Source organism: Dendrobium catenatum, unplaced genomic scaffold, assembly GCF_001605985.2.
Source record: "Dendrobium catenatum unplaced genomic scaffold, ASM160598v2 fragScaff_scaffold_621, whole genome shotgun sequence".
Lineage (NCBI taxonomy): Eukaryota > Viridiplantae > Streptophyta > Magnoliopsida > Asparagales > Orchidaceae > Dendrobium > Dendrobium catenatum.
The window spans coordinates 7,956,994-7,983,840 of NW_021319083.1; the positions used below are offsets into that span (position 1 = coordinate 7,956,994).

The 26,847-nt window shown below is 38.4% G+C and overlaps 1 protein-coding gene across 2 annotated transcripts in view; it reads left to right on the forward strand.

The window, feature by feature from the left end:
• Nucleotides 1-26,847, forward strand: part of LOC110114940 (B3 domain-containing protein Os07g0679700) — a 68,718-nt gene that overhangs the window by 16,416 nt on the left and 25,455 nt on the right. The window contains exons 4-11 of one of the 2 annotated variants that reach the window (XM_020848014.2): nucleotides 12,731-13,497; nucleotides 13,656-13,752; nucleotides 14,677-14,851; nucleotides 15,718-15,794; nucleotides 15,998-16,075; nucleotides 16,187-16,417; nucleotides 23,889-23,938; nucleotides 25,128-25,241. In XM_020848014.2, the coding sequence (XP_020703673.1) occupies nucleotides 12,731-13,497; nucleotides 13,656-13,752; nucleotides 14,677-14,851; nucleotides 15,718-15,794; nucleotides 15,998-16,075; nucleotides 16,187-16,417; nucleotides 23,889-23,938; nucleotides 25,128-25,241 (1,589 nt within the window). Of the gene's footprint in view, nucleotides 1-12,730; nucleotides 13,498-13,655; nucleotides 13,753-14,676; nucleotides 14,852-15,717; nucleotides 15,795-15,997; nucleotides 16,418-23,888; nucleotides 23,939-25,127; nucleotides 25,242-26,847 lie in introns of both variants that reach the window. The other variant, XM_020848005.2, reaches the window with a different exon arrangement.

A 26,847-nucleotide genomic window follows, 5' to 3' on the forward strand; every position in this document is an offset into this window, starting at 1 on the left:
AAATTTATTTGAGGAGCATAAGCACTTATAATATTAACAATCTTATCATCAACAATAATCTTTAAAACTATAATTCTATCTCCAATTCTATTAATTTTTATAACATTATCCTTCAAACTCTTATCTATAATAACACATACACCATTTCTACTACGACTCCTACCCGAATACCAAAGTTTAAATTCTAAACTATCAATTTCCTTAGTCTTCTCTCCAACCCATTTAGTTTCTTGAATGCACAAAATATTTATCTTCCTATAAATCATAATATATATTAATTCCATTAATTTTCCTGTAAGGGAACATATATTCCAAGTTCCTATCTTAATTTTAGTTTCATGGTCTAGCTTCTTTGCCCACATCCATCCTTGATGTGGGAATTCTTGCCTATTTAACACTACACCCGGGCGCCGGTGCAGTGGCCCTTGCTCACTTGTCACTGTATTCAGGCCATACAGCGCGTCGCTTTCAGGGGATGCCCTATCATTAACACAATTTCTTAAATGATTCATGTCATTATTATTCGACAAGTTTTACGCTGTTTGTCTACTACCTAATGCACCCCTCCACTTTTCTCATACAGAACTTGGGACCTGACAACGGTAGTGTTATATATATATATATAAAGTAGCAAAAAAAAAAAAAAAGAAGAGAAGAAAAGAAAAAAAAAGAGAAACAGAAGAAATGTTAAAAAAAAGAGAAAGAAAGGAAAATAAAATTTTTGTGTTCATTGTCTCGATCGTCGTGTTGTCGACATCACCTCGACATTGCCGTCCTCACTCGCAATTTATAATGTCGCTAAACCTAGAAAACTCCAAAATTCTTGTTTTTGGCGTTTGCAGTGCATCGAAAAACCAACCATACACATTTTTCTTAGCGTGGTGGGAGGGAACCTGATGCGAAGCTTGCGGCGAGGCGAGTAGAACCTATACACATTTTTCTTAGCGTGACGGGGACACTTCTAAGTACTCGTGTATGCGTCTAACAGTCTAAGTACCTGCAGTGAAAGAACTGCATTTCAAACAGGTACACCTAAAGGCCCATAAACGTCTTTCTTACCGTGGTGAAATTAAAGATTATAACTACGGTGTCTCCTGACACTTACCACATGTGCCTTTCTTGGTGTGGTGGGAAGGCCCATACACCTGAAATTTCTCCTAAATTGGGGAAACGTCGGGGTGCTGTCGAAATTTAAATTGAATAGAGTACTCAAACTTAAACATAAATGCAGGGGACTGAACTCTTAAATGAATATTATGAAACTTAACATTAAGCTTTAAAATGCGCAATCACAATACAAATGCAAATACTAAATAATGGTCGGGGTAATTTAAATTAACGTCAACAAACAACTACAAGGACTTGTGGTGAACATGCCCTCAATACATGCAAATGATGAACAATGAAACTCAACTGATGCCTCTATTAATCAGCCTATGACCAATATGAGTTAATGTCAACTAATTTGCAATATGAATGCATTATGCCCTACAAACAATGATGTTTGACATGCAAAGAAGATACTAATCTGCCAACAGAACATATTTGAGGAAGTTATAATGAATATGGCTTGCTTACAGCTAATGCTAAGTAGCTTACAACTATTTTCAAGTAGCTTGCAAAATAACTCATTAATCCCCCTACAATTAATGATAATTGATATGTAATAGATGTGATAAATTGTTAGCTAATATGCATGGAGATGCTAGTGATGAATATAGTTCAGCCTACAGTCAACGTCAAAATCATGAATGAGCATACTGATTTGCATGTAAGCAATGCCGAAGGATATGCTGCAAGTTTATTTAATCCTCTGCGAACATAGATATGTGACACGTCATTTACAAGCAATGATAAAAGACTGTAACCAATGCAAATACCTATATGTGATGATGAAATAATTGTTGCACGCGCAATGATATTCCTATGGGTGAGAACTAGCAATAGGTGGTGAATGTAAGGAAATCCCTGTAGCCAACACTGATCACCATGCAAACGAATATACCAGCCTCCTATGAACATAAAATCAGTGCGCAAGGAACGTACCTATTTGTCTGTAAACAACAAGGCCTCTTGCAAATATATGTAGTGCTGCATATGATGAATGTTGGCGCCTGCCAGCAATGAAAGAAGATTTGTCATGCACAATATTATTCTACAAGTGGTAGCCAGCAACAGACATCGAATGCTACGACATCCCTGCAATTAACATCAAAATATAAGCAAACATATTCAACCATGCAATAACATCCAAATACACTGGTCCTATATAAGTAAAAACAGACGATACATAGCAAATGCAAGCTCCTAAGAGTCATTGTAGGAGGCCCGACTTATGTATAACATGCCACTTACAAGCAAGTGCAGACGCTTGTGAGGAACACAAACATCTGCAAGTAACTGCAGGAGATTCATTAGTGCACAACAGCCTAGTTGCATATTTTATGTAGACAAAGGGGGGGTCAACACAAGTCCAAAATAATTCAGATTTTGGCTTCCCTTGAGTCTACTAGCTCAATCCAATTGAGCTAGAATTTTAGCTCATTTATGAGCTAGGCTTTAGTTCATTTATTGAACTAGGGATTAGCTCATTATTAGCTATGAATTTTAGTTCATATTTATCTTTATTTAAATACACTTTTATTATAGTTTTTAATGTCTTAAAAGTTGTCTCTTGGATTTCCAAAATAAGGCTTTTGGGAATCCAAGATAGTTGTTTAGTCTTCCCATGTGTGGCTCCTTGAATTCCACCATGGCTTTGTGTTTTTTCATGTATGCCTCTTGGGATCTCACGGCTGGCTCCTTCCGTGTGGTTCCTTCGTTTCCTGTGGCCATGGCTCTCGGTCCGTGCGGTTCCCCTCGTCTCCCGTGGCTGTCTCCTTGGTTCCTGGTTTGGGTGTTAAAACCATGAGCTTTGGGGGGAGATTCCCACGTTTTTAATGCTTAGATATATGTGTTAAATTTATGTAATGTGTCCTTTTGTATTCCCCTTTTATATCTATAAATATGAGGGGTTATGTAATGTTTGAAGTAAGTTGAATATGATGTGATTTTTGGAAAAAATCTGTTAACCTGCGGGTTGCTTGGAAATCCTGCGGGCTCTTTCCACCCTTCTTTCTCATCCCCTCCGGAAATCCTGCGGGCTCTTTCCAACCTTTCTTCTCGGGCTTCTAATCTCTTTCGTCTCTCCGCAAGTGCCACTCCACCTGTATCCTTCTTCTCTAAGTGAAGCAATTTTAGGGTGTCTGTCGTGTCGTTTGCTAGTCGTCTTGTAAGAGTTTTTGTAATTTTCTTTTATTTGTAGTCTCTCTAAGTTATATTTTCTTTTTAAGGTATTTTGTGTCTTCTTTTGTGTATGAGTTAGTTGTTTATTTTTGTTAAGCAAAAAATATAGGCTCCCCTATATTTTTTGCTTGCATTAATTGGTATCAGAGCAAGTTAGGAAATCCTAGGTTGGTTTGTCGAGTTTTGTTTTCAGATCAGTGTTTGTCAAAGTTGTGTCGAGTCAAGTCAGAGTTTGTGAGTGTAGTCAAGTTGTGAGTCTTGTCTTAAGTTTTTAGATTGAGTCTTGTAATTTTTTTTTTATTTTATTGAGTCAAAAAAATGGAAAATACCAAAAATATGGCATCATTCATGGAGGAAAGCGAGCAACATGATCCTAATGTCCCACTCCCGTTGGACAGGTGGATACCTACAGAAGGTGACTCATCGGATCCACTTCAAGATCGACTCTACAAACTGCAATATCACATGTTCCTATGTGATCAAAAGTTTGAAAAATACAAAAGGTATCTGCAACAACAATTCGAGAAGGAACAAGAAGAAATTCTGAAAAGATTTGGTGAAAAACTAAAGGAGCTCGATGAACAGTATGTACCGCCTCAAGGGAATCAACAACAGATAATTCATCAGGAGCTGAATTCACAAGAAGGGGAGTCTGATGTAGACAAAGGTGGGTTGGGGGGTCAACACAAGTCCAAAATAATTCAGATTTTGACTTCCCTTGAGTCTACTTGCTCAATCCAATTGAGCTAGAATTTTAGCTCATTTATGAGCTAGGCTTTAGTTCATTTATTGAACTAGGGATTAGCTCATTATTAGCTATGAATTTTAGTTCATATTTATCTTTATTTAAATGTACTTTTATTATAGTTTTTAATGTCTTAAAAGTTGTCTCTTGGATTTCCAAAATAAGGCTTTTGGGAATCCAAGATAATTGTTTAGTCTTCCCATGTGTGGCTCCTTGAATTCCACCATGGCTTTGTGTTTTTTCGTGTATGCCTCTTGGGATCTCACGGCTGGCTCCTTCTTCCGTGCGGTTCCTTCGTTTCCCGTGGCCGTGGCTCTCGGTCCGTGCGGTTCCCCTCGTCTCCCGTGGCTGTCTCCTTGGTTCCTGGTTTGGGTGTTAAAACCGTGAGCTTTGGGGGGAGATTCCCATGTTTTTAATGCTTAGATATATGTGTTAAAATTATGTAATGTTTCATTTTGTATTCCCCTTTCATACCTATAAATATGAGGGGTTATGTAATGTTTGAACTAAGTTGAATATGATGTGATTTTTGGAAAAAATCTGTTAACCTGCGGGTTGCTTGGAAATCCTGCGGGCTCTTTCCACCCTTCTTTCTCATCCCCTCTGGAAATCCTGCGGGCTCTTTCCAACCTTTCTTCTCGGGCTTCTAATCTCTTTCGTCTCTCCGCAAGTGCCACTCCACCTGTATCCTTCTTCTCCAAGTGCAGCAACTATAGGGTGTCGTCATTTTGTTTGCAAGAGTCGTTTGTATTGTTGTAAGTTTTCTTTTGTTTAGTTTAAATTGAATTGTAAGAGTTTGTTCGTCTCTTTTCTCGTCTTTCTCAATTTCGCCCGTAGAAGTCCGTAGTGTCTTTTGTGATCGAAGAATATAGGTCCCCTATATTTTTTGGTTGCATCATTTGGTATTTTCCATTTTTTGACTTTGATACCTATATATTTTAATGATGTAAGCAAAAAATATAGGGGAGCCTATATTTTTTGCTTAACAAAAATAAAACTAAAACGACACCGACAAAGCAAAGACTAGAAGAGGAAAGAACAAACTCTTACAATTCAAATAAAACTAAAAAGACGAAATTACAACGACGACGACTTGCAAACTTAAAATTAAACGACAGACATCCTAAAGTTGCTGCACTTGGAGAAGAAGGATACAGGTGGAGCGGCACTTGCGGAGAGACGAAGAGATTAGAAGCCCGAGAAGAAGGGTGGAAAGAGCCCGCAGGATTTCCAAGCAACCCGCAGGTTAACAGATTTTTTTTCCAAAAATCAAATATCATTCAACTTTTCAAAACATTACAATTCCCCCATATTTATAGGTATGAAAGGGAATATGAAAAGACACATTATATTAATTAACACAAGAACCTAAACATCACAAGCATTAAACCTATTAATGCATTGCACGAAAAAACATCCCAAGCCATGGAATCGAAGAGGCAACCGTGGGAGCCAAGGAGGCCGCACGAGAGCCAAGGGGCACGGCCTCGGGAAAAGAGCCCAGGCACAGGAAAACCAGCGGCCGGTCGGAATTCCATGGGGCAAAATGCAAAATACGAAAAGCCAAGGAGGAAGCCAAAGGGCCACCTCATGGGGAAAAGAAAATCTTGGAATTCCAAAGGCCGGTTTGGATTTCCAAGAGACAAACATAAATACTAACATAAAAAACATAAAAGACATTAATTAAAAGATAATAAATGAACTAAAAAGTTAGCTCATAATGAGCTAACCCTTAGTTCAATAAATGAACTAAAGTCCAGCTCATAAATGAACTAAAAGTTCAGCTCAAATATGATAAACTACTAGACTCAAGGGAAGCCAAAATTTGATTTATTTTGGACTTGTGTTGACCCTCCTTTGTCTACATCAATATTGCAACAAATGACATATAACGCAACGCTACAATTCACCTGTAAATAAAAGTAGAGAATCACTAATAAAACTATGAGTCATTGGTAAATTGAGTTCATAAATTTGCGATGCCAGATCATCATGCTAGATAAATCAATTTACCTACAAAAGATAGATGGAAGGCCCTGATGCGTTATGCAATATGTTTGCAGGCAAAAGTAGACTCTCGCGGGCTAAATACTGAAGAAAATGGCAACGTGCAGAAGATGAAGTGAGCAAAATTGTACTAACAATGTGCAATAAGCGAAGTACAATGTGACGTCACCAGATCTGCAACACTCATACAAGCAGACAGAAGGCCTCCACAGGCTTCTAAATAGAATGTTGCATACATTCAAATGATAATTTTTCGCATAACTGATTAGTGTCAAATATTTTAAAATGCCTCCATACATGTATTGCAACATGCATAATAATCTATTTAAACATATCATTTGGCATTGCAAAATGCATTATGTTATAATAGTATTTTGCATTTACATACTGACATATTATCCATTCATATCATGCGCTGTTACATTAAATTTGTGCGCAAAATTAAAAAAAATGTTAATATACATGCACACGTACAAATATGTTGTTTATGTCCACTATATTGCATACATACATCCATTATGCAATGCATACCCATATGGGCCCCAGTGAGCGTGTTGTATGCACATACGTAACGTCTGAGGATACTATGTGGGTCAAGAAATGAATTTAAGTTCGAGCCAGATCCTTCTATATGAATGGATAAGAGTTGACACGGTTCGAATCATCAAGCAAATATATGGTTGTAGCATCGATCGAGATATGCATTTTATACATTCATATTAGGCCTTCAAGGTCTATTGTAATAAAAATCCACCGCTAAAGGCATGAAGCCAAAAACTAACTCGATCCTCTATTGACAAGTCGACAGAGTCTGACAAGGTTTAACCAATAAAATGAAATTGCTCATAAGTACCATGATGATAGCCGTGTTGACAGATCTCTATTTGAGGGACCTCAAATATTTAAAAATACCTCTTAAATTCCTATGAAAATTAAAAATTAAAAAATCACCAAAACCTAAATGTTTAAAATTGAAATAAATCATTAAATGCTTAAAGAAAATTCATCTATCCTTCATAATATTTTGCCAAGGTGGACAAATATGAAAATTACTTCAGCTCATAAATAGAAAATATCTAGTCGAGAATATAATTTGGATTCATTCTCAAATCATATATTATCTGTAAACATGTGGCACGTGTCCTCTAATCGGTGATTTCACCGTCAAATGATGCTATAGGTAAAATGTTATGGCTGGAACCCTCTGACCAGGTGGTTTTTCCACGAAATGACACCATTAAACTACGGTCATGGTCAGAATCCGTATGTTCCCAACGACGTTAAATTATTAAGTAATGAATCAATATAATATGATCAATAGGGCACAAAGCTCCCTGTTTGTTAAGGTGGATTCAAATTTGTCCCCTTAGACAAATATTCATCCCTTAGGTTTACAAGGTACCCTTGGACAAAGCAACCAATGGCCGACGACAAGGATTTACCTGTTAGGTTGGGTCGACTATCTCCTCTAACTAAGTAGATCAGGGACCATGATGACTCGGAGCGACTGAACCATGGGATCTTAATTGAATTTATCACCATTCCCCCCACCATCCACTTTATATGCAAGGTGATAAAATTTTCAATTTTGAATATTAAATTTTCAAATATCCAAACTATGCTGCCACGATATGCCAGATACTATGTATTTGTTTGACAACTAGCCTTAATTGAAAGTTCTCTCTTGCTATTGGGATGTGTAATTAACTATAGGGGCTCGTGCATATAGGAAACATGAACTCAGATCATAAAGTCCTCGTAAAATGAGGGCGAAATCTCTTTTCCTTTTGAAAATTTGCCTCCAAACTTAAGTGTTAAAACTCTCCTTGACGACCCGAAGAAAAGAAAGTGAGGGTTCATGGAGGGGGCTGGTGCGAATTTTCGGAGCCCATATCCAATTCGTTCGTGGGAGGAGTTCAATGACTATTTATTGGAGCACTTTCGAACCAAGCAGGAGGGGGACTATTATGAGCATTTTTTTTTTCTTTAACATAGGTGGGAATGGTGATGGAGTATAAGGAGATATTTGAGCTTCTGTCGGGACGTTTCAGGAGACTACCAGAGATGTTGTTAGAGGGCAATTTCATGAAGGGAATCATACCAGAGCTAAGAGCTGCTGTGTGGGTGGAAAGACCCTGTGATTTAGGAGAAGCTATGGAGTTAGACCAGTTGATAGAGGAAAAGAACTCACTTTAGAGGAGTAGCAGAGGGGGTCGTTATTGAGGTTCTTACCACACGACAACCGCCTTACTTGCACCTATGGTGCTGACTGTATCAGGTCAAAGGGAAGCTCGAAAGGAGAAAGGCTTGGGAGCTTGGCTGGGAGGGAACTTTAAACGACTGACTGATATGGAGCTACAAGACAAACGGGGGAAGGGGTTATGTTTTAGATGCGATGATAAGTTTATACTATGCCATAGGTTTAAAAATCGCACTTTGCAAGTCCTTTTTATTTTTGATGTGGAGGGGATGGGCGGAGTATAGGTAGAAGGAGAAGTGGTAGAGAAAGAGGAGCCCTTACATTTGGAGGTGGCGGAGATTTCATTGAATTTTGTAGTGGGATTCACCTCGAATCACATCATGAAGATGAGGGGGTAGATAGGCGGGGTAGCAGTGGTTATTTTGGTGGATAGTGTGTCTACCCACAATTTCATATCCAATCAGGTGGTTGACAAGCTAAGGCTAAAGCTGGTAGACATGAGGTATTTTGGGGTGATGATGGGCATAGGGAAGGTGGAGAAGAGTAGGGGTATCTGTTAGGGATTGGTGGTGAAGTTGTAGGTGCTTCACTTCAAGGAGAATTTTCTTCTACTAAAGTTGGGAAGTACGGATTTGATCTTGGGTATGAAGTGGCTATAAACTTTGGGAGAGACCAAGACAGACTTGAAGGCCTTAGCTTTGGAGATCCATATGGAAGGGAGAATGATGATGATTAAGGGAGGCTCTAGTTTATCCAAAGCAATGGTTTCCTTGAAAAACATGGAGCGTGCCATATAAGGTGGAGTAGGATTCTTGATGGAGCTCTAGAGTTTGGAGGGAGGAGATACTTGGGATATAGAGGACATTCTAGAAGTAGTTTAGCCATTTCTCTAGTAGTTTAGCAAGGTATTCTAATCTCCCTAAGGATTGCCTCATCCACAGGAGCATGAGCACACTATTATTCTGAAGGAAGGAGTCTCTCCCATTAGTGTCCGATCATATCGCTACCCACAAGTCCAAAAGGATGAGATTGAGAGGTTAATTCGAGAGATGCTTGAAGTCGGAACCATCAAACCCAATGTGAGTCATTTTTTTAGACCTGTGTTGCTGGTGAAGAAACATGGCAATTGGAGATTATGTGTAGATTATCATGCCTTGAACAAGAAGATTGTACCGGACAAGTTTCTCATACCAGTCATTAATGAGCTGATGGATGATTTGCATGGCTTGGTGGTGTTTTCAAAGATTGATTTGAAGTCTGAGTATCACCAGATCAGAATGTGACCGCAGATGACTTTCAAAACTCATGATGGATAATATGAGTTCTTGTTGATGCTTGTTGGCCTCATTAATGCCCCTGACACTTTCCAGTCACTCAGGAATAGGGTGTTCAAGCCTTATCTTTGGAGGTTTTCCTTGGTATTATTTGATGAAATCTTTATCTATAACACGTCAGAGGAGCACTTGGGAATGATGTTGGGAACTTTGAAGGAGCACCAACTATATGCCATCTTGAAGAGTGCTCTTTTGTGCAACAAAGGGTGGAGTACTTGGGATATATAGTGTCTCTAGCTGGGGTGTCAGTGGATCCAACCAAGATAGATGCAATGGTGGAGTGGTCGGTGCCTAAAACCTTGAAGGGGATAAGGGGGTTCTTGGGACTCACCTGATATTACAAGAAGTTTGTGAAGGGATATGATTCCATAGCCTGGCTGTTGATAGAGCAGCTGAAGGATAGTTTCAAATGGGGGGAGGCAACAACTCTGGCATTTAATCAGTTGAAGAAAGCCATAACTAGTGTCCTTATATTAGCACTACCAATTTTCAACCAGCCGTTTATAGTGGAGACTGATGCATCAGTCTATATAGGTTGGGAGCAGTTCTCATGCAAGGGCAGTGGCCCATTGTTATTTTTAGCAAAGTGTTGACTATTAGGGCCAGACTGAAATAGTGTCTTTGGCATAGTTAGGACCAATCAAAAAAGTTTGAAGTTCCTGTTGGAGTAAAGGATGATGGCAGAGGAGCATTAGCGGGGGCTTTCCAAGTTGTTGGAGTATGATTTTGAGATCCAATACATGCTCGGATTGAAAAATAAAGCTGCAGATGCTCTCTCCAAAATCCAAATGTAGTCAAGTTCCCCAGGTTATGGCTTTATCGGTTCCCATGGTGGTGGATTGGGAGGTCTTGAAGTAAGAGAGCGAGCATGATGAAGTGCTGAGTAAAATCTAAAGAGATTTATTACAGAACAAGGACAATCATCTTAGTTACTCCTTGGTGGATCAAACGTTGCTATACCAGGGACGATTTGTGCTTTCGATGACATTGCCACACACCCCTCACTTGTTGTAGAAGTTTTATGGCACACTATTAGGGGACATTTGGGAATCTAAAAGACATATCGTTGATTGACAGTAGAGTCGTATTGGTGGGCATGCATAAGTATATGAAGAAGATGGTGGCTAGTTGTGATGTATGCCAGAGACACAAATACTAGGCTATTACTCTAGGTGATCTTTTACATCCTTTAGCTTTGCCCCAGATGTGAGAAGAGGTGATATGGACTTCATTTGAGGAATTGCTTAAGTCGGAAGAATTCATCGTGATTCTGATAGTGGTGGACATATTGAGTAAATACACTCATTTCATTCCCTTGTGCCACCCATACACCGTAGTGTCAGTGGTAGCCACCTTCATTAGAGAGGTGGTCTGTTTGCATGACATACCGAAGTCTATAGTGTTTGATCGGGGCAAGGTTTTTCTGTGATATTTCTAGAGGGAGTTATTCAAGATGCAAGGGATTATACTGAAGTGGAGTACCTCTTATCATTGCCAGACAGATAGCCAGATGGTGGTGATAAATTTTAGTGTGGAGACTTATCTTTGTTGCTTTATCTCGGATACACCAAAAAGGTGGGCCAAATGGTTAGCTTGGGCAGAGTATTGGTATAACACTTCATATCGTACAAAATCCTAGACTACATTTAAAATCCTAGTGTCATTAGTGAAGCAGTACTTGGGAGAAAAGTATAGGGTCTTGGAAAAATTGAAGGGACATCTACTGCGAGCGCAATAAATTGGTAAGAAGCAGGGAGATGGACACAGGATGGATGTGCAGTTTGAGATTGGGGCCATATTTTATCTTAAGATCCGACCTTATAGACAAAGGATTCTAGCTCGACGAAGGAATGAGAAGCTACCCCCCTGATACTTTGGACCCTACGAGGTCGTGGAGCGAATAGGCGCATTCACCTCTTTCCAACAGTTGCCACCAACTTCAGCCATTCATCCAGTATTTTATGTGTCGCAGCTGATACGAGTCATTGGAGATCATACATCCTCGCCCGCACCAATGGCTACACTGTCATAAGATATGGAGGTAATGTTAGAACAACTGGAGGTGCAAGGGGTGTGCCAAGGACACAAGGGGATCAGAGAAGTATTGATAAAGTAGAAGAATTTATCAAAGTATGAGGCGATGTGGGAAGCCTACGACACTATCCATAGGTAGCTTCTTTCTTTCCACCTTGAGGACAATGTGACTTTTTGGGAGGGGAGTATTGATGCAGCTGTGGACCCCACTCCAGGTTAAGGGGTTGGCGAAATTTCAGGAGCCAAAAGGCTCCTATTTTGTGCGTCCCAACATCTCATTTCAGACTTATAGGAGAAGAAGGATTGAGGAGAGGTCATGGGAGGAAAGTTGAGGTACATTTATGATGGATTAAGGCTATTTTGAAGGGGGGAAGTTTGTATGTTGTGGGATGACATGAAGAATTTTCTGGAGTAGTTTTCTTGGGTGCTTTTTGGTTCCTAGTTGCTACTAGGAATTGGGGGTAGAGACGATTCAACTCTCAATCAATGAATCAATTGTATCTTATGTTATCTTGTGTTTTTTTTATTGAAGATTGTTATTTCAGTATTATTAGTGTTTGTTATTTTTTTTTTTTGGTTGGTGGCTGTTTTTTCGCTGTTTGGTACGGATTTTGTTCTAGTGGCTATTTTGAGTGCTAATTTGATCCCCAAATCATATCAATATTCCGAAAAAAGACTAATAATAAAGATTTTCTTTCGTCGCCATGCTGACTTCTCAAATTTGAATGAAAGCACTTATTTTTCAGTTGCCACCATCCGTATCATTTGGTTGTGGTCTCGAGTTCTCTTATTAGGCCACTTTTGGTGCCATTATCATTACTTACCATCGAACTGCCCTCCCTTCTAAAATATTGGCAACATTATTATTGTCTTATACATATGCATCTTGGAGTTGCCAAAAAATTTATTCTATATCTTGAAAATCAATTGATTCGAATGACTTAAAGGGCTGTAAAAATACTCACTTTGTAATAGTCTGTAAACTCTCAAATTTTCTCTTTTGGTTTATGTAATATTTGCATTCAAGCTATTCTTTTGTGATCATCATTCACTCTGGGGGTGGTTTTAGTTTATTTGACTTTTTAGCATACTATGAATCTAATAATTCACTTGATGTTAACATAGATCCCAGGTGAACCCGTTCATGATTTGCTGCCTCAGTCCTCTCAAAGAATTCTTGCACTATCAGCTAGGTGTTCTATTAATGAAAAGATGAATGAGTTTGGCACACCACCTGTTAATGGATCGTCTGAACTCCAAATTACCTGCTCTGACCGCATAATCACTGATGATGCAACTACTAAATGCAATCTTATGCACTTGGGTAGAGACATAGATGTCAATGGGTATAACACCATGCTTCTAGCTCAGAGAGAAAGCACCAATGGATCTTTTAGTCATGTTAAAAAAGAGCAATTTGCATTCAATAGAGGAGATTTAGGACGTTCAGGGTGCTCTGGTAAAGGTCAAGGCACGCTAGGATTGCCACAATCTTATGGAAGTGATTCTAAAGACGCTTTAAAAGATTATCTAAGTAATCCATTAGCCGAAGCTTGTCTTAGCATGAGTTTGGGTGGTTCAAACACAGGCAACATTTTGGAAGCATGTTCCAATGCTGGTGCTCGACAAATTACACTATCACACCATGGCATAGTTGATGATGGAAGGGATCAAAGCAAAGTTTTAGCTACATTCCAGAATGTTCAAAGGGCTCGACATGTTTTGCCAAAGCTGCCAAAGGCCATTCATGGTGTGACTTCAGATGCATCAAAGGAGCTTGTTCCACAAATGCGTGTTGCACGGCCACCTGCTGAAGGAAGGGGAAGGAATCAGTTACTTCCACGCTACTGGCCAAGGATCACTGATCAAGAGTTGCAACAAATATCTGGAGAGTATCCTGTCGTTATAAAAAAAACAAAAATGAAACACTAAACATTTTGATATCTTAAATTTATCTTGTTTCTTGAATTGTTTTTAATCATGTGAAAACCATGGCCATTTTTTTCTTATATTTCAAAGCTATGATTTTCTTAGCTATTTATCATTAAAGTTCAAACTCGACCATTGTACCACTTTTTGAGAAGGTCCTAAGTGCCAGTGATGCTGGGCGGATTGGTCGTTTAGTTCTCCCTAAAGCATGTGCAGAGGTAATTAATTCAACTTGAAATTTGCTTATCTGCTAAACATCCTTTTGGTTTTCATCTCCTTTGATCGGTATAGTATGGCATACAGACAACCGTTTAAGTTATCTTGATAATCACATTGACTGTTCTATCTTTTGTTTCATGGTTTGGGTACTTCCACACTATTATTAGTATTTAAGAATCATGCCACTTTGTCTCTCAAGTGGATAATTGGGCTGCATCTTAACGGTTAACATGATGGCAGTAAACTCTATATTTGTTTTCTTTCTACTCAATCATAATAATGATGCTTGTTTGATCAAATCTTTGATTTGCTCAATATTGAAATTGCATTTAGGGCTGTGAACAATCCAATTTCAAGGCGATCCAGAGTAGGCTTGAAATTGGCTCAATGGCTTGGAGCTTGGTTTGAAATTGATTTGTAGCTCGATTCATTCAATTTTGAGCCAACTTGAATTAAAATTGAATTGATCTAGATACATCTCATTTTAATTTTAAACTGTCTTTAATGGGGTTGCTCGACCCAATCTTGCTCTAAAGCTAAACGAGCTGGCTTATTTTGATTGAACCAACTTGAATATAACTGCTAAAAAACTAAAAGAATTGTGCTCTTGCATGTTTTTGACTCTGGCCAATGCAAACAGCTGAGTGGATTTAATTGCCTCGTGGTATACCACTAGAGCAACTACCATTTCGTTTTAATTTTGAGCTTGTACTAGCCGATCCACCTATGATTTTAAATCGGTTTAAGCCAAAAATTTGGCTTGATCTGAGACAGATTCAATATTTAAACGATCTTCAATCTTTAAGAAAAAATCTCGGCCCTAACTGCATGGCTATACTGCCTTGTTTGGATACCCATCCACCCCCTTCTCTCAATGCACAATCATTCAAAGCTATGTTTCTTATCTATGGTTGTTTCATTAGGCATATTTCCCTCCAATTTCTCAACCGGAAGGCATTCCTTTAAAGATTCAAGATGCGAAAGGCAAAGAGTGGCATTTCCAGTTCAGATTTTGGCCAAATAATAACAGCAGAATGTACGTGTTAGAGGGTGTCACTCCATGCATACAGTCCCTGCAGTTGCAAGCTGGAGATACTGGTAATGTGCTCTATTCTCATCATAATGGATTTTCATTTTAACACTGCTGGAAGGTTCTAGATCTGTGAGTATAATGCCATTTCCTTGCAATATCATAGAATGATATTTTGTTAAACAGTTCGGAAATTTCAATTTACCGACAGTGTAAATTGTTGCTGCTGTTTTTACTTTCCTGACCCAAGGTTAAGTATTCTATTTATTTACCTATTTTTTTGGATGATGCTAATCTTCTTAGTTATAGAATTGTGTTCATGCAAGATATGGATTCTTAATCTGGTCATTTTGACAATAGGATAATTTTTTTCTTCTACAAAAGTCAGTGGTGAAGTTGTTCTAATTCAAAACAAGGTTTTTGGTTCTCAAGCATTGCGCATTTTTTTAATATTACATTCCCTCATACTTGATTTGCATTGAGGCTTTGTATGATTGAATGATTCAGCTTCCCTTCTAGGGAGAAGCCTCGAAGCCTCAGCTATAATAAAATTTATAGACGAGGGTAAATTGCATAGAAAATTGGCATGCTTTGGTGTTTTGTCACCATCATCCCACATTTGTCTCATCTTTCTGGGCCTGATCTAAAATTGTCTCTCCCTGCTACCCAGCCTCCAAGCAAAATGCCTTTGTTAAACCCTCTATCAAATAAGGCAAGTATGACAGACCAACTATGACTATCTTTGTATATTTGTTTAGATAGTGTTTTTTATGTTTCTTGTGAAATGCGTTTCCTACTACATATGATTTCACCCATCAGTTTGTTTTTTATTTTCTCTCATATTGAGTTTATTTCATGATTGGTTCTGAAATACATCCTATGTTATACAATGCTTCAATTTTTTTGTTCTTTCTTGTTGCCCTCTCTTTTGCAGTGACTTTCAGCCGGATAGATCCTGAAGGGAAACTTGTAATGGGCTTTCGAAAGGCAACTAATACTGTCCCTCTGCAGGCAAGCTTTGAGTCATTTCCTTTTTTCCTCTACTCCATCCTTTATTTATGTCTTTTTTGTACTTTTCTTCTGCTGGTGTATGAACATTAATCACTATGCAGTGTTATTTTATTTTTTACCTCCTTTTTTGTGCTTAAGCTGGTCCATTGCCGAGATTGGTCTACTTTTTTTTTTTTTTTTAAATTCACTCAAAATTTTAGCAGGAAGCTCAAATTTCTGCTTTGGCAACTGGGGCCCTTGGAAGTGAAACTTTCTATTCAAGTGTTAATGTGAACCTACTAGTAAGTGGTTACTCTGGACTTCTTCAGTCACTGAAGGGAACTGGAGATCCCCAGTTGAGCCATTTTTCTGAAAATTTGATTTATGCTGACGGGGATGTCTGTTGCATAAAGACAGATAAGCATGGAAGTTGGGCGAATGAGGGATTACTGCAGCCTTTACTGACTCCAGAAAAGAGAAGAAGTCGGAACATTGGTTCTAAAAGCAAGAGATTGCTTATAGACGATGAAGATGCCATGGAGCTTAAGCTTTCTTGGGAGGAGGCACAAGATTTGTTGCGCCCTCCTCCCAGGGTTCAACCAAGCATTGTCATCATTGAGGATCAAGAATTTGAGGAATATGAGGTAAGCTGTAACTGAGCTTGAATTGCCTATGCTTTTCTTCAATTTTTCTACTTCATCTTGTTAATTCAAGTGCTTGAAATTGTACGAATTATTTTTTTTGGGTTTTCTTCAATGAATTCGTACGTGTTACTTGAATGTCGCAAAATTCATACAATATCACTGAAAAATTGCACCATGCTTATGATCTTGTATTTTTTGTGGTGTAAATACTTACGATCATGCTAAAAACATCTTACCAATTTGGAGTAGTTAGGACTAGCCCCTTTTTCAAGTCGTTTATTAAATATTTTTACTTTCTAATTACACAATAAACTAGACAAGGCCTATTTATAACTTTAAATTATGGTAAACAATATATTAGATTTTCCCCTGAACAAGTTATAGTTGCTTTTTCATATGTTACTTGCCAATTTTACTTTCTTATGTTGTCTTCTTAGAATTGCCGAGTATTGCTTGAAAATACCGCTTTTGTTTTAATCATCATCAGCATCTGTTGACCTTAGTGTTATACCCAAAGAAGAAACATGAAGACTCAAAATCATACCAGGAACCTATCGGATCCAAGAATCCCGCTGGCAGAGTCGCTCCCACAAATCCCGGCTCCGTACCTCGTATCCGTCGAAGATACCCGCAAATTCTGCCAAAATCCCGCGATACTACTGTACATTCGGCGCCGAACCGATCAAATCCCATGAAATCCTGCTCAAAATCGGTGATCTCTCCTCGATCGAGCGCCCAAGTTGCCGTTAAATACCGGACCAAGTGAGAGCTTCGACACTCACTGGATCTCGACTCTCTCCCATTCGCAGATCCCACTCGATCGCAGGAGCTCCCCAACCCGTCGCCTGCTCCGGTCGATCCCATCTCCACAGCCGGCCTTCTCTTGCCCATACCCCGCCGATCCAGAGAGAGGGAGATAGAGAGAGTTCCTCTTACCTGAAGCCCGACGCCTCCTCCTCGAAATCGTACCTGGACTTAATTGAACTCAAGAGAATGACGGATGACTTGTACTTGGACTCTTGAACAAAATCTAAGTGGCTTAATAAGCAATTAAACCCAAATAAAAAAATTGTGCAAGAGGCTTAATTTGAACTGAAATCAAACTTGAATCAAGCTCGAACCATAGTGGACTTTTGCATTTGAACAAGGACTTGGACAAGTTGACATCGGACTTGTGGACTTGATTGGACCAAATTGACTTAATTGAACTCAAAACTTGTGGACATCGAACATGAACTGGACTTAGACCCAAACGAACACAAAAGAGCTCAAATTGGGCTTGATTCAAACATTTGAACTCAAGCAAGAATTTGAGTTAGACTTCAGAAGAATCCAAACACCGGGACTTGATTCGGATCAAGCATAGTGGACATGAACTCAGATCTGAACCATAACTAGATAATCAAGTTTAAATGGATGTATAATTATCTTAACATCACTCATCAAATTTGATTATGTTAGTGGAGATCAATGAATGGAGGAAGGACATTCGTTAAAATCCCAAATAGAAATAAATTATTTGCTCACTCATAAGCAATAATATAAGCTCAATGATATCACAAGGGCCATTGTCTTCATTCAACAACTCTTCAATGGCAGTCAGATACATCGCCTTCTTACAAATGGAGATGTATAACACACAAAAAATGATGCTCCTTACAAGACTGCCTGTTGATTGAAAGAAGGCAACACTACTACATGATAGTAGAAAATACGTTCCCCGCATCAAATGAATGATTGCAACCACCCGAGATTGGTGAAAGGGTGGATATGACACAGAAACAATGGGTGTTTTACAAACATCTTCAGGAGGTCATAGTGGATACAATGATTCCCTGCAAATGAACGCTTGTGGATAACATCAGTGGGCATATCGCAAGCACATCAAACCACTTTGGGAACAAGTACAAGTGTATCCTACGACAATCCCTACAAACATGCCTGTTGATTGAGATGGCAATACGAGAGACCAATAATGGCGGATTCGCCCCCACAAACAAGTGCAAATACATCAATACCACCCGAGATTGGTGAAAGGGTGGATTCGATGCAGAAACAATGGATCTTCTACAAAATACTTCTAGGAGGTCGTCGTAGAAGACATGTATCCCCTGCGAATAAAGAGGTCAATGAATGAATGGTCATTCATTAAAATCCCAAATAGAAGTGAAATGTCGGTTCCTTCACAAGCAACAATACGAATTCCTACAAGTCACTACAAAAGATCTGCAACACATATCAGCTCTCTACGAAGACAAATGTATGTGTCAAATGCCACTTTGGGTAGATGCAGAAAGACTTCAGTAAATGCAGTATCCTGAAGTCAATTTCAGTCTGTGAAGGAATACATCTACCTGTCCACTCATAACAATGACGGATGTACTACATGAGCCAAACAACTACAACGAATACAAGCATCTACGAACCAAAGTAGGAGACTTGTTAGTGCACTATGATCCACATACAGAAAGCAACAACTAGTGCACGACAGTCTACCTGTACGAAGAAGCGAACAATTATATTCAGAAGCTGCTACGCCACGCCAACGGATCCGCAACTTCTATGCAAGCGGATAAAAGGCGTCTACAAATACTTTCAAAGTACCCCCACATGCGTTATAGTTTGTATACACATAGGTACACTATAAAGGTAAAAGAAATTATAAAACCCACATGGGCCCCGGCGAGCGTGTTATAGAAATACACGTGACGTCTAGGGATGCTACGCGGATTATCAAATTTTGAACCCGATCCTCCTAAGAAGATAAAAGGAGTTGACAGGGTTCAATTATAACCCCAAACACCCGCATGGGCCCCAGCGAGCGTGTTATTAGTACACACGTGACATCTAGGGATGCTGCGCGGGTTGACAAGTGAATTCAGGTTTGAAACCGATCCTTCTATACGGGTCAATAGAAGTAGACAGGGTTCAAACCAACAAACAAATATACTGTTGTGGCGATAGGGTTCAAAATCCTAAAATTCAAAAAATTATCAAACTCCAAAGTATTTAAAATTTGAAATCTAACCATCCATACTTAAAGCAAATTTCATCCCCCCTCCGCAATAATTTATCGGGGTGGACAAATCAAAATTTACCTTAGCTCACAAAAGAGCTAAATGCTTAGTCGAAAATATTTCTAGGATCCATTCTCAAAAAGTCTTCTGCCAGTAAGGACGTGGTACGTGTCCTCTAACCGGCGATTTTGCCGCCAAATGGCACTGCAGGTAAACGGTTATGACCCGGGGCCCTCTGAACCGAGGGTTTTGCCGCCAAATGGCACCACAGATAGTGGTTTTGGCCAGAGCCAGTACGCTCCTTAGCGGTGTTAAATCCTTGAGATATGAATCAATAGGATATGATCGATAGGGCACGAAGCCCTCTGTTAGCTAAGGTGGATTCAAATTTGTCCCCTTAGACAAACATTCATCCCACGTCTTCAAGGTCCCCTTGGACGAAGCAACCCATGGCTGCCGACAAGGATCCTTCTGTCAGGTTGGGTCGACTACCTCATCTGACTAAGTAGACCAGGGATCACGATGGCCCGGGACGACGGAACTATGGGATCTTGATTGGGTCTATCATCCATTCCCCCACCATCCGCTTTAAGTGTAGGATGGTGCAATTTCTATTTAAATATCAAATCTTCCAAACCAAATTCCAAATCCAAAAACCCAATTCTTCAAATCCCAATATCCAAACACTTCAAATTTCAAACTTCAAATCCTCAATATCAATACTCATTGCTGCTACTATATGCCAGATAACACGTATTCTCTATACGTATCTGATTGACGACTAGCCTTAATCGAAAGTTCTCTCTTGTGATCGAGAGGGGTAATTAATTATAGGGGCTTGCGCCTATAGGAAACCAGAACTCAGATCATAAAGTCCTCACAAAAATGAGGGCGAAATCTCTGGGTAGTGTCTTATCTACAAACCCATCTGCCTTCCAAAATTTACCTCGGAACTTATTCAGTTAAAACTCCCTTGCCGAATAAAAAAGAAATCGTGCGGCGGGAAGGCCGGGGCCGAATTTTCGGAGCCCACAACATCATTAGCATTACCTTGACTATTTTATAAAGCTTTATAAATCTTCTGACATTCATATCTATTAAGTTTGTGTACTTGTGTGCTACTTTTAATCCTTCATAAACAAAGTATATGAGAGAGGTAGGTAGGATTATGTGTAGAGTGTTTTTTTCCTTTTTTTGCGGACATTTTGCCATACTATATATAGTGAGTGCGACATAGGTACTATCATGCCAAGAATGTTTTTTTAATTTTCTTAATTCTTTCTAACATATTTTCATACTATATATTTGATGGGGACATTAGATCATCATTGAAAGTTTATCAGAGACGTGGCTGCCGATCTACGGCGACGATCGAGTCTTTATATTTTTGAGTCAACAACAACAACAACAACAACATCAAGCCTTTATCCCACTACGTGGGGTCGGCTACATGAATCCTTTTTCTCCATTGTGTCCTATTAAAAGTCAAATTCTCATTTAAATCTAATAAAGAAAGGTCATTCCTAATATTTTCTAACCATGTCTTTTTAGGTCTACCCCTACCTTTCTTAACATAAGTCAAATCTAATACCTCTACTCTCCTAACCGGGTCATCGGAAGGCCGCCGTTTTATGTGACCAAACCATCTAAGGCGACTCTCTCTAATTTTTGAGTCATTAATGTATTTTTTATTTTCATGAATTTTGTTATTTGCTTATGTGGTTTTATTATTTCCTGTTGTACCCCTCTTATGGGAGTTGTCGTATGTAAGCCCAAAGGGCGTTTGTGTCTTTTTGTTTCGAGTCATTTGTATGAGGCTATTTAAAGCCCCACTTTGTTCTATTATGGGTAATGAATGCTTATTGAGAAATTTGCCTATACTTGTGTTTGAGCATTGAGAGTTCTAATGGAGAGAGTTTCCTAGGAGAGGAAGGGGATTAGCGCATCACCCACCAACCTTGGATACGGCCGGGTTCGTTGTTTTCTTTTTTTGTATTTTCGTTTTCCCTCGCCATCTTCCATCATTTTTCTTCGGCACTTCCAACTCCACCAAATTTCCCCCACTTCCTCCATACACCAAGCTCCACTAAAATTCCCTCATAGCCTTGGCCACCTCCACCCATCCCCAATTGGCCGCCGGCCAAGGCCCCAACCATCGGCTTCCCATCCCCCTTGGTCCTCTTTAATTTGTTTCCTAATTTGGATTGGAGTTAATTTGGGACTAATTTGAAATTCAAATTCATCCAAATTTGAATTCAAATTATTTCCTAATTTAGTTAATCTATTTTAGGAAAGTATTTGATTTAGATCCAAATTTGAGTTTTAAACTCAAGAGGATTTAAATTAACTATTTCCTAAAACTAAAACCTAAATTAGGAAACCTTTAATTGCTCTCACCAAATCAATCCTTGACCATGCATGCCACCGGCCCCTATGTGGGTAAATTTGGATTTATTTCCTAATCACCACATAAACCCAGTAAGAAATAATTCAAATTATTTGTCTCTTTGGCCGAATTTTTCAAAGACTCTAACCTCCTTATTTCTTGCCTATTTAAATTCCTTATTTTTGGAAAGAACTTTCCTGGCACCTCTTCACTGCCGCCGCCCAAGCCCTTACCCGTGCTCTCTCTTCTTTCCAAACTCTCCTCCCTCCCATTAAATTTTCTCTTGAATTCTCTGCCTAAACTTTCTTCCAAAGAGTTCTACCTTCTCATTGGGGAAAGCTGAAATCTTCCCTAAGGTTTTAGCTAGAAAATCTGAAATCTTCTTTCAGATTTTTGGAAAGGTTTGGAGTTGCTTCTTCAACTTACATTGACGAGAACTTCTTGTCTCCTAGCATTGGATAATCTTCAAGAGTGCTCACTACCGTGGGAGAACTTTCAACCATTCATCCATGAATGTCGGATCTAGATACTGAGTACGGCATCACTTGGGACGACGACGGCTTCACCGACATTCTTGGGTCCACCTTCTTCGGCGTGAACCCGCCCGGAGATTGACCACACAATCGAAGAATACGTGGATCGCATTTTGTTCGCGTTGACGGAAGCCATTGACGAGCATTTTGAAGGCATCGAGTGGAGGATCTCCACGTCTCCTTAGCAAAGGTTTCTCTTTCACTTGCATCTAATTTCTTTTAAGTCCAAATTCTCATTGATGTGATTGAAGTTGCGAAAGTCTCCTCCAAGTGCTCTTGCTAACTTAGTAATTCATAGGAATTGAGTGTACTTTCTTTGCATCCTAAATCTCGTTGTTAGATTAGGGATTAACTTGAAAACTACTAATTTGTATTGTTTTATTTTTCTTATTTATCTTGGAAGTTCAAAGCTCGGTGCATGTGATTTAGCCTACGCAAAATATCTCCTTAATTGTTTTACTCTTCGGTGATAATTGCTAGTAATTTAATTCCAAAATTATTCTAATCTAAGAGTTGTGCAATGCCTAAATGAATCCATAAGCATCTCATCTAAGTAGTCCTACATCAATATTAGTGTGTTCAGCATAGGCACCCGCACTGGCAATTATATATATATATATATATGTTAGACTACTATACTTCTTAGTGGATAAAGTCTTTTGTCCTTGCACATCTTTCACCCTCATAAATATATTTGAATGGCTAAGCTTAAATATTTAAGCCAACTTTTAGATACTTAAAATCTTAGCCATTCAAATATGTTTGATCGGATGCATTAAATTTCTTCACATGATGTTTTAAATTGCATGAGAATAAAATCATGATTTTCTTGTTATTGTTTTTCAAATGATATAGAGTTAAATACATAATTGGTTATAATATTTAAAGTGAAATGCGTGGGCAAACTAGACACTCAACTACGTATATATATGCTGCCCTATCAAACTTTAATTTAAATACTTGATGAACAGTTAAATTATTCTCAAAATCTATGAAACATTGCCTACATGTAATTTTCGTGCCATTAGATGATAGATAAAATTAGGAATAGAATGTTGCTTCTCCACCTAGGAGAATAATTCTCTTCCAAACCAAAAGATTCTGCTGTATTTGTTGCAAGAATCATCAGATACTTGATGCAGTGTTTCAGTTGAAGGAGCTCTTTGTGAGCAAATTGTGCTTTAGAATTGCTTTACTAATTTAATTGTGATGATGTATTCCTGGTATTTTAAAGGAAGTTAGGTTGACATTTTCATCGTATTTTTTTTCCTTAACAAGTGCTGCTCAAGTATCTCCGATTGCCATGGATGCACACCACATTCCATGTGTTACTGAATTGCTTGAGCAGGTGAAGAGATCGAAATTTCTTGACATTTCTAAAGCATTTCCTTCGAAATATGATAAAAAACCTATCATAGGGTTCACTTATGAAGTACGTGAAAATAATGCCACTCATGCTTTTGTTTTCGATCTCAAAATTTGCTTTTATACTAAATCACTCTTTCTCACATTTTACTGATATTTCTACTCCACAGGAACCTCCAGTTCTAGGGAAGAGAACCTTTTTCACTGCTCGGACATCCGGGTAAGGACAATTTACATCCAAGTTTCTCAACATATTTTATGAAATGAAAAAATAATTCACATGCATAGACATTTTTTTGTATCCCTAAGCTTTTAATATGGTCTAATGACTAACGGTAAGCTTATGCATACTCTATTCGCATTTGTTTGTGTATAATTTTTATTTTTGTATGCTATAGTGCTTTATGTGATCATAACACACCATAAATAATTTCTAGAAATAATTTTTTATTAGTAACATGGATGGTGATGGATAAATGTTTTCAATATGCAGAAACATCGGGTTTAGCTGTCTGATTTGCAAATAAGATATTTATCAATCCATGAATACTGCATTCTGAATAACGTAGTCTAATGATTACCTATTATAAATCATGATTTTATTACGGATAAATATCTTATCTAGGATGCATTTAGGTATTAGATTGTTTTAACTGATACCTAGATAGCAAATTTCTTTAACCAAGAGAAATTTGAGTCCTTCGAAGGAATTCCTTCTGGGAGAACAGGCCAGGAGGGAAATTTAAGTCCTTTGAAGGAATTCCTTCTGGGAGATCAGGTGAAGAAGCCTTACATTAACTTTGTGTAAGTGTACTTGAAGTGCATGCAATTCCTCCTTCAGCTATGAAATATCTTATGAATCATTTGGTTGCTTGTAGATGAAAAATATGTTTTAGAAAGTGCTGATTTTGTTTTCTTTTAGTTCGAGCGTGAAATTGAAGTAATCACTTTTGAGGGAATTAAAGTTATTGTTAGAGTTTCAAATCCATATTGATTTCTAAATGCATTATACCAAATGATGGAATCTAGGAAACTCATCATTTTTCAAAACACATTATCCAACTCTAATTAACCAATTGAGCCCTTGGAAGGTAGTTTATTTACTGGTTATCAAAAAGCAGCATGGAGTGTAACAAAATTGGATGGGTTCCTCTCTCATTACCATAACAGTTGCATGGTGTAATCACACACATCTCAGCCCTGCAATCCACTTTGGGTGCTGGGACTAATTCCCATTTTTTTCTCTCAAAATGCTTTTTTGGTTTTGTTGGGTTCAATTTCAATCATCCAAAGTGGATTGTACGACTGCAACATGGATAATTGCTCCATGCAATTACCATCATAATTTGAGGGAACCTGAACCCAATTGACTCTTTATGGATTTAATGTTTACGTGCTAATTCATTTAGGGGACAAGATCAATGGATCCAGTGTGATGATTGCTTAAAATGGAGAAGGATTCCTGTGGAATTCTTGCCTCCTTCTAAATGGACATGCACTGAGAATACATGGGATTTAAAAAGGTGCGTGTTACCAGTTTTTTTTTTTTCTAAAGTTTAGTTTATGTCATTCACATTGGCCTCATGGAACTCTTCCTTGTATGTGCAAAAGATTATACAGCTTCAGATAGATTAGAAAGCACATTCCATTATAGGATTGCGCATGCAGATCTAGTAGCATTCTTCTCATGCATCAAATGTTGGAATGTCTTTTGTCCTGTTAATCTGGGATATTCATTTCCTTGAATCAACATCTTTCACCAGTTTCGAAGATTTTATTTCAGCCAAATCTACTTTTTTTCTGCTTAGTATAATTACTACTCTGAAGTTGAATTATACTTATGTAATAAAAAAAAATCTATCGACACTGTTGAGTAGAAATTGGTCTTGTGAGGATTGCATTAGGTCATAATAATGTAACTCCTGTAAATAGCAGTGAGTGGAGTCATGAGAGAACAGTTTTACCTTATAACTTGTGCAGAAGTTTGATATTTGTTTTTCAAGAAAAAAAAATCTATCTGGATATCTAGTGTTATTCTAGAAAAAGTTTTTTTTCTAGCTCAGCATTTGCTAATTTATTTTTGTAACATATGATGGTAGAAAGATCCAATTAAGTGTACATTCAATAATGATCTGGAAGAGAAATGCTGAATAAATTAAGAAATTTCAACTTTTTAAAGATGGAATGCTTTATCTGAGATGAGCTGGTTTGCCAATTGCCATACAAGCAATCACAGTTTTCACGGTGGATCTTGTGTAATGAAACATGCTGTATTGAAGAGGATTCAACTTTTACACCTTGTGCGATTTTTAACTTAGTTGATCGTAAGGTAATATGCATTGTCTTATATGTTAAGCATGATTGTTTACAAAAAGAGCAAGTGGTCAGCATTATCTTCGTTGAATTGCATAGAACTCAAGATGCGGAAGTGTAAATTGGATTTTGAAATCATCTGCAGTAAAACAGAACAAGTGATACAGAAATACTAGTACAGGAAATATATACTCCAATAGAAAGATAAGTTTTCCTGACTTAGTTTTAGATGACAGCTTTTGGTATGAATCAACAGCTAAGATTGTTTGTGCTGTTGGCATCGTGTCATAGGTTTGGGTCTCTGAAAGGATGCTTGTAGGGGTTAGAATGCAAATGGTACGATCAAGGTTATTAAAACAGGACCGGACTGGCTGGTTCAACCGATCAAACTGGGAACCAGCTAGTCAGCCAGTTTGATCAAAATAGAGAACCAGATTAGCATCAAACCGGAGTTCAACTGCTCGAACCAGCGGTCTGACCGTTAAACTGGCGATGGTTTTTCAAAACCACCCTATTTGATCATGCATTAATAGTAACCGTCGGATGATATGAACGCGAGCCAAATCCATCAAAAATAACCTAAATTTCATAAGATCTCTATCAATTTTTGTAAGTCAAGTTCCATGTTCAATCTGAATTTTTGCAGCCTCCTAGCATGTCCCCCACGTAGAGGGAATTTCAGAAGAGCTAAGTCGCCCACCATCCTATGAAATGTGTGTATGGTTAGTGTTGGGTTATACCGCAGTCAATATCTTCAACTCAAAATGCTACAGAAAGTGTGTATAGGTTTTCGAGGTACCTGCACGAAAGCTTGTA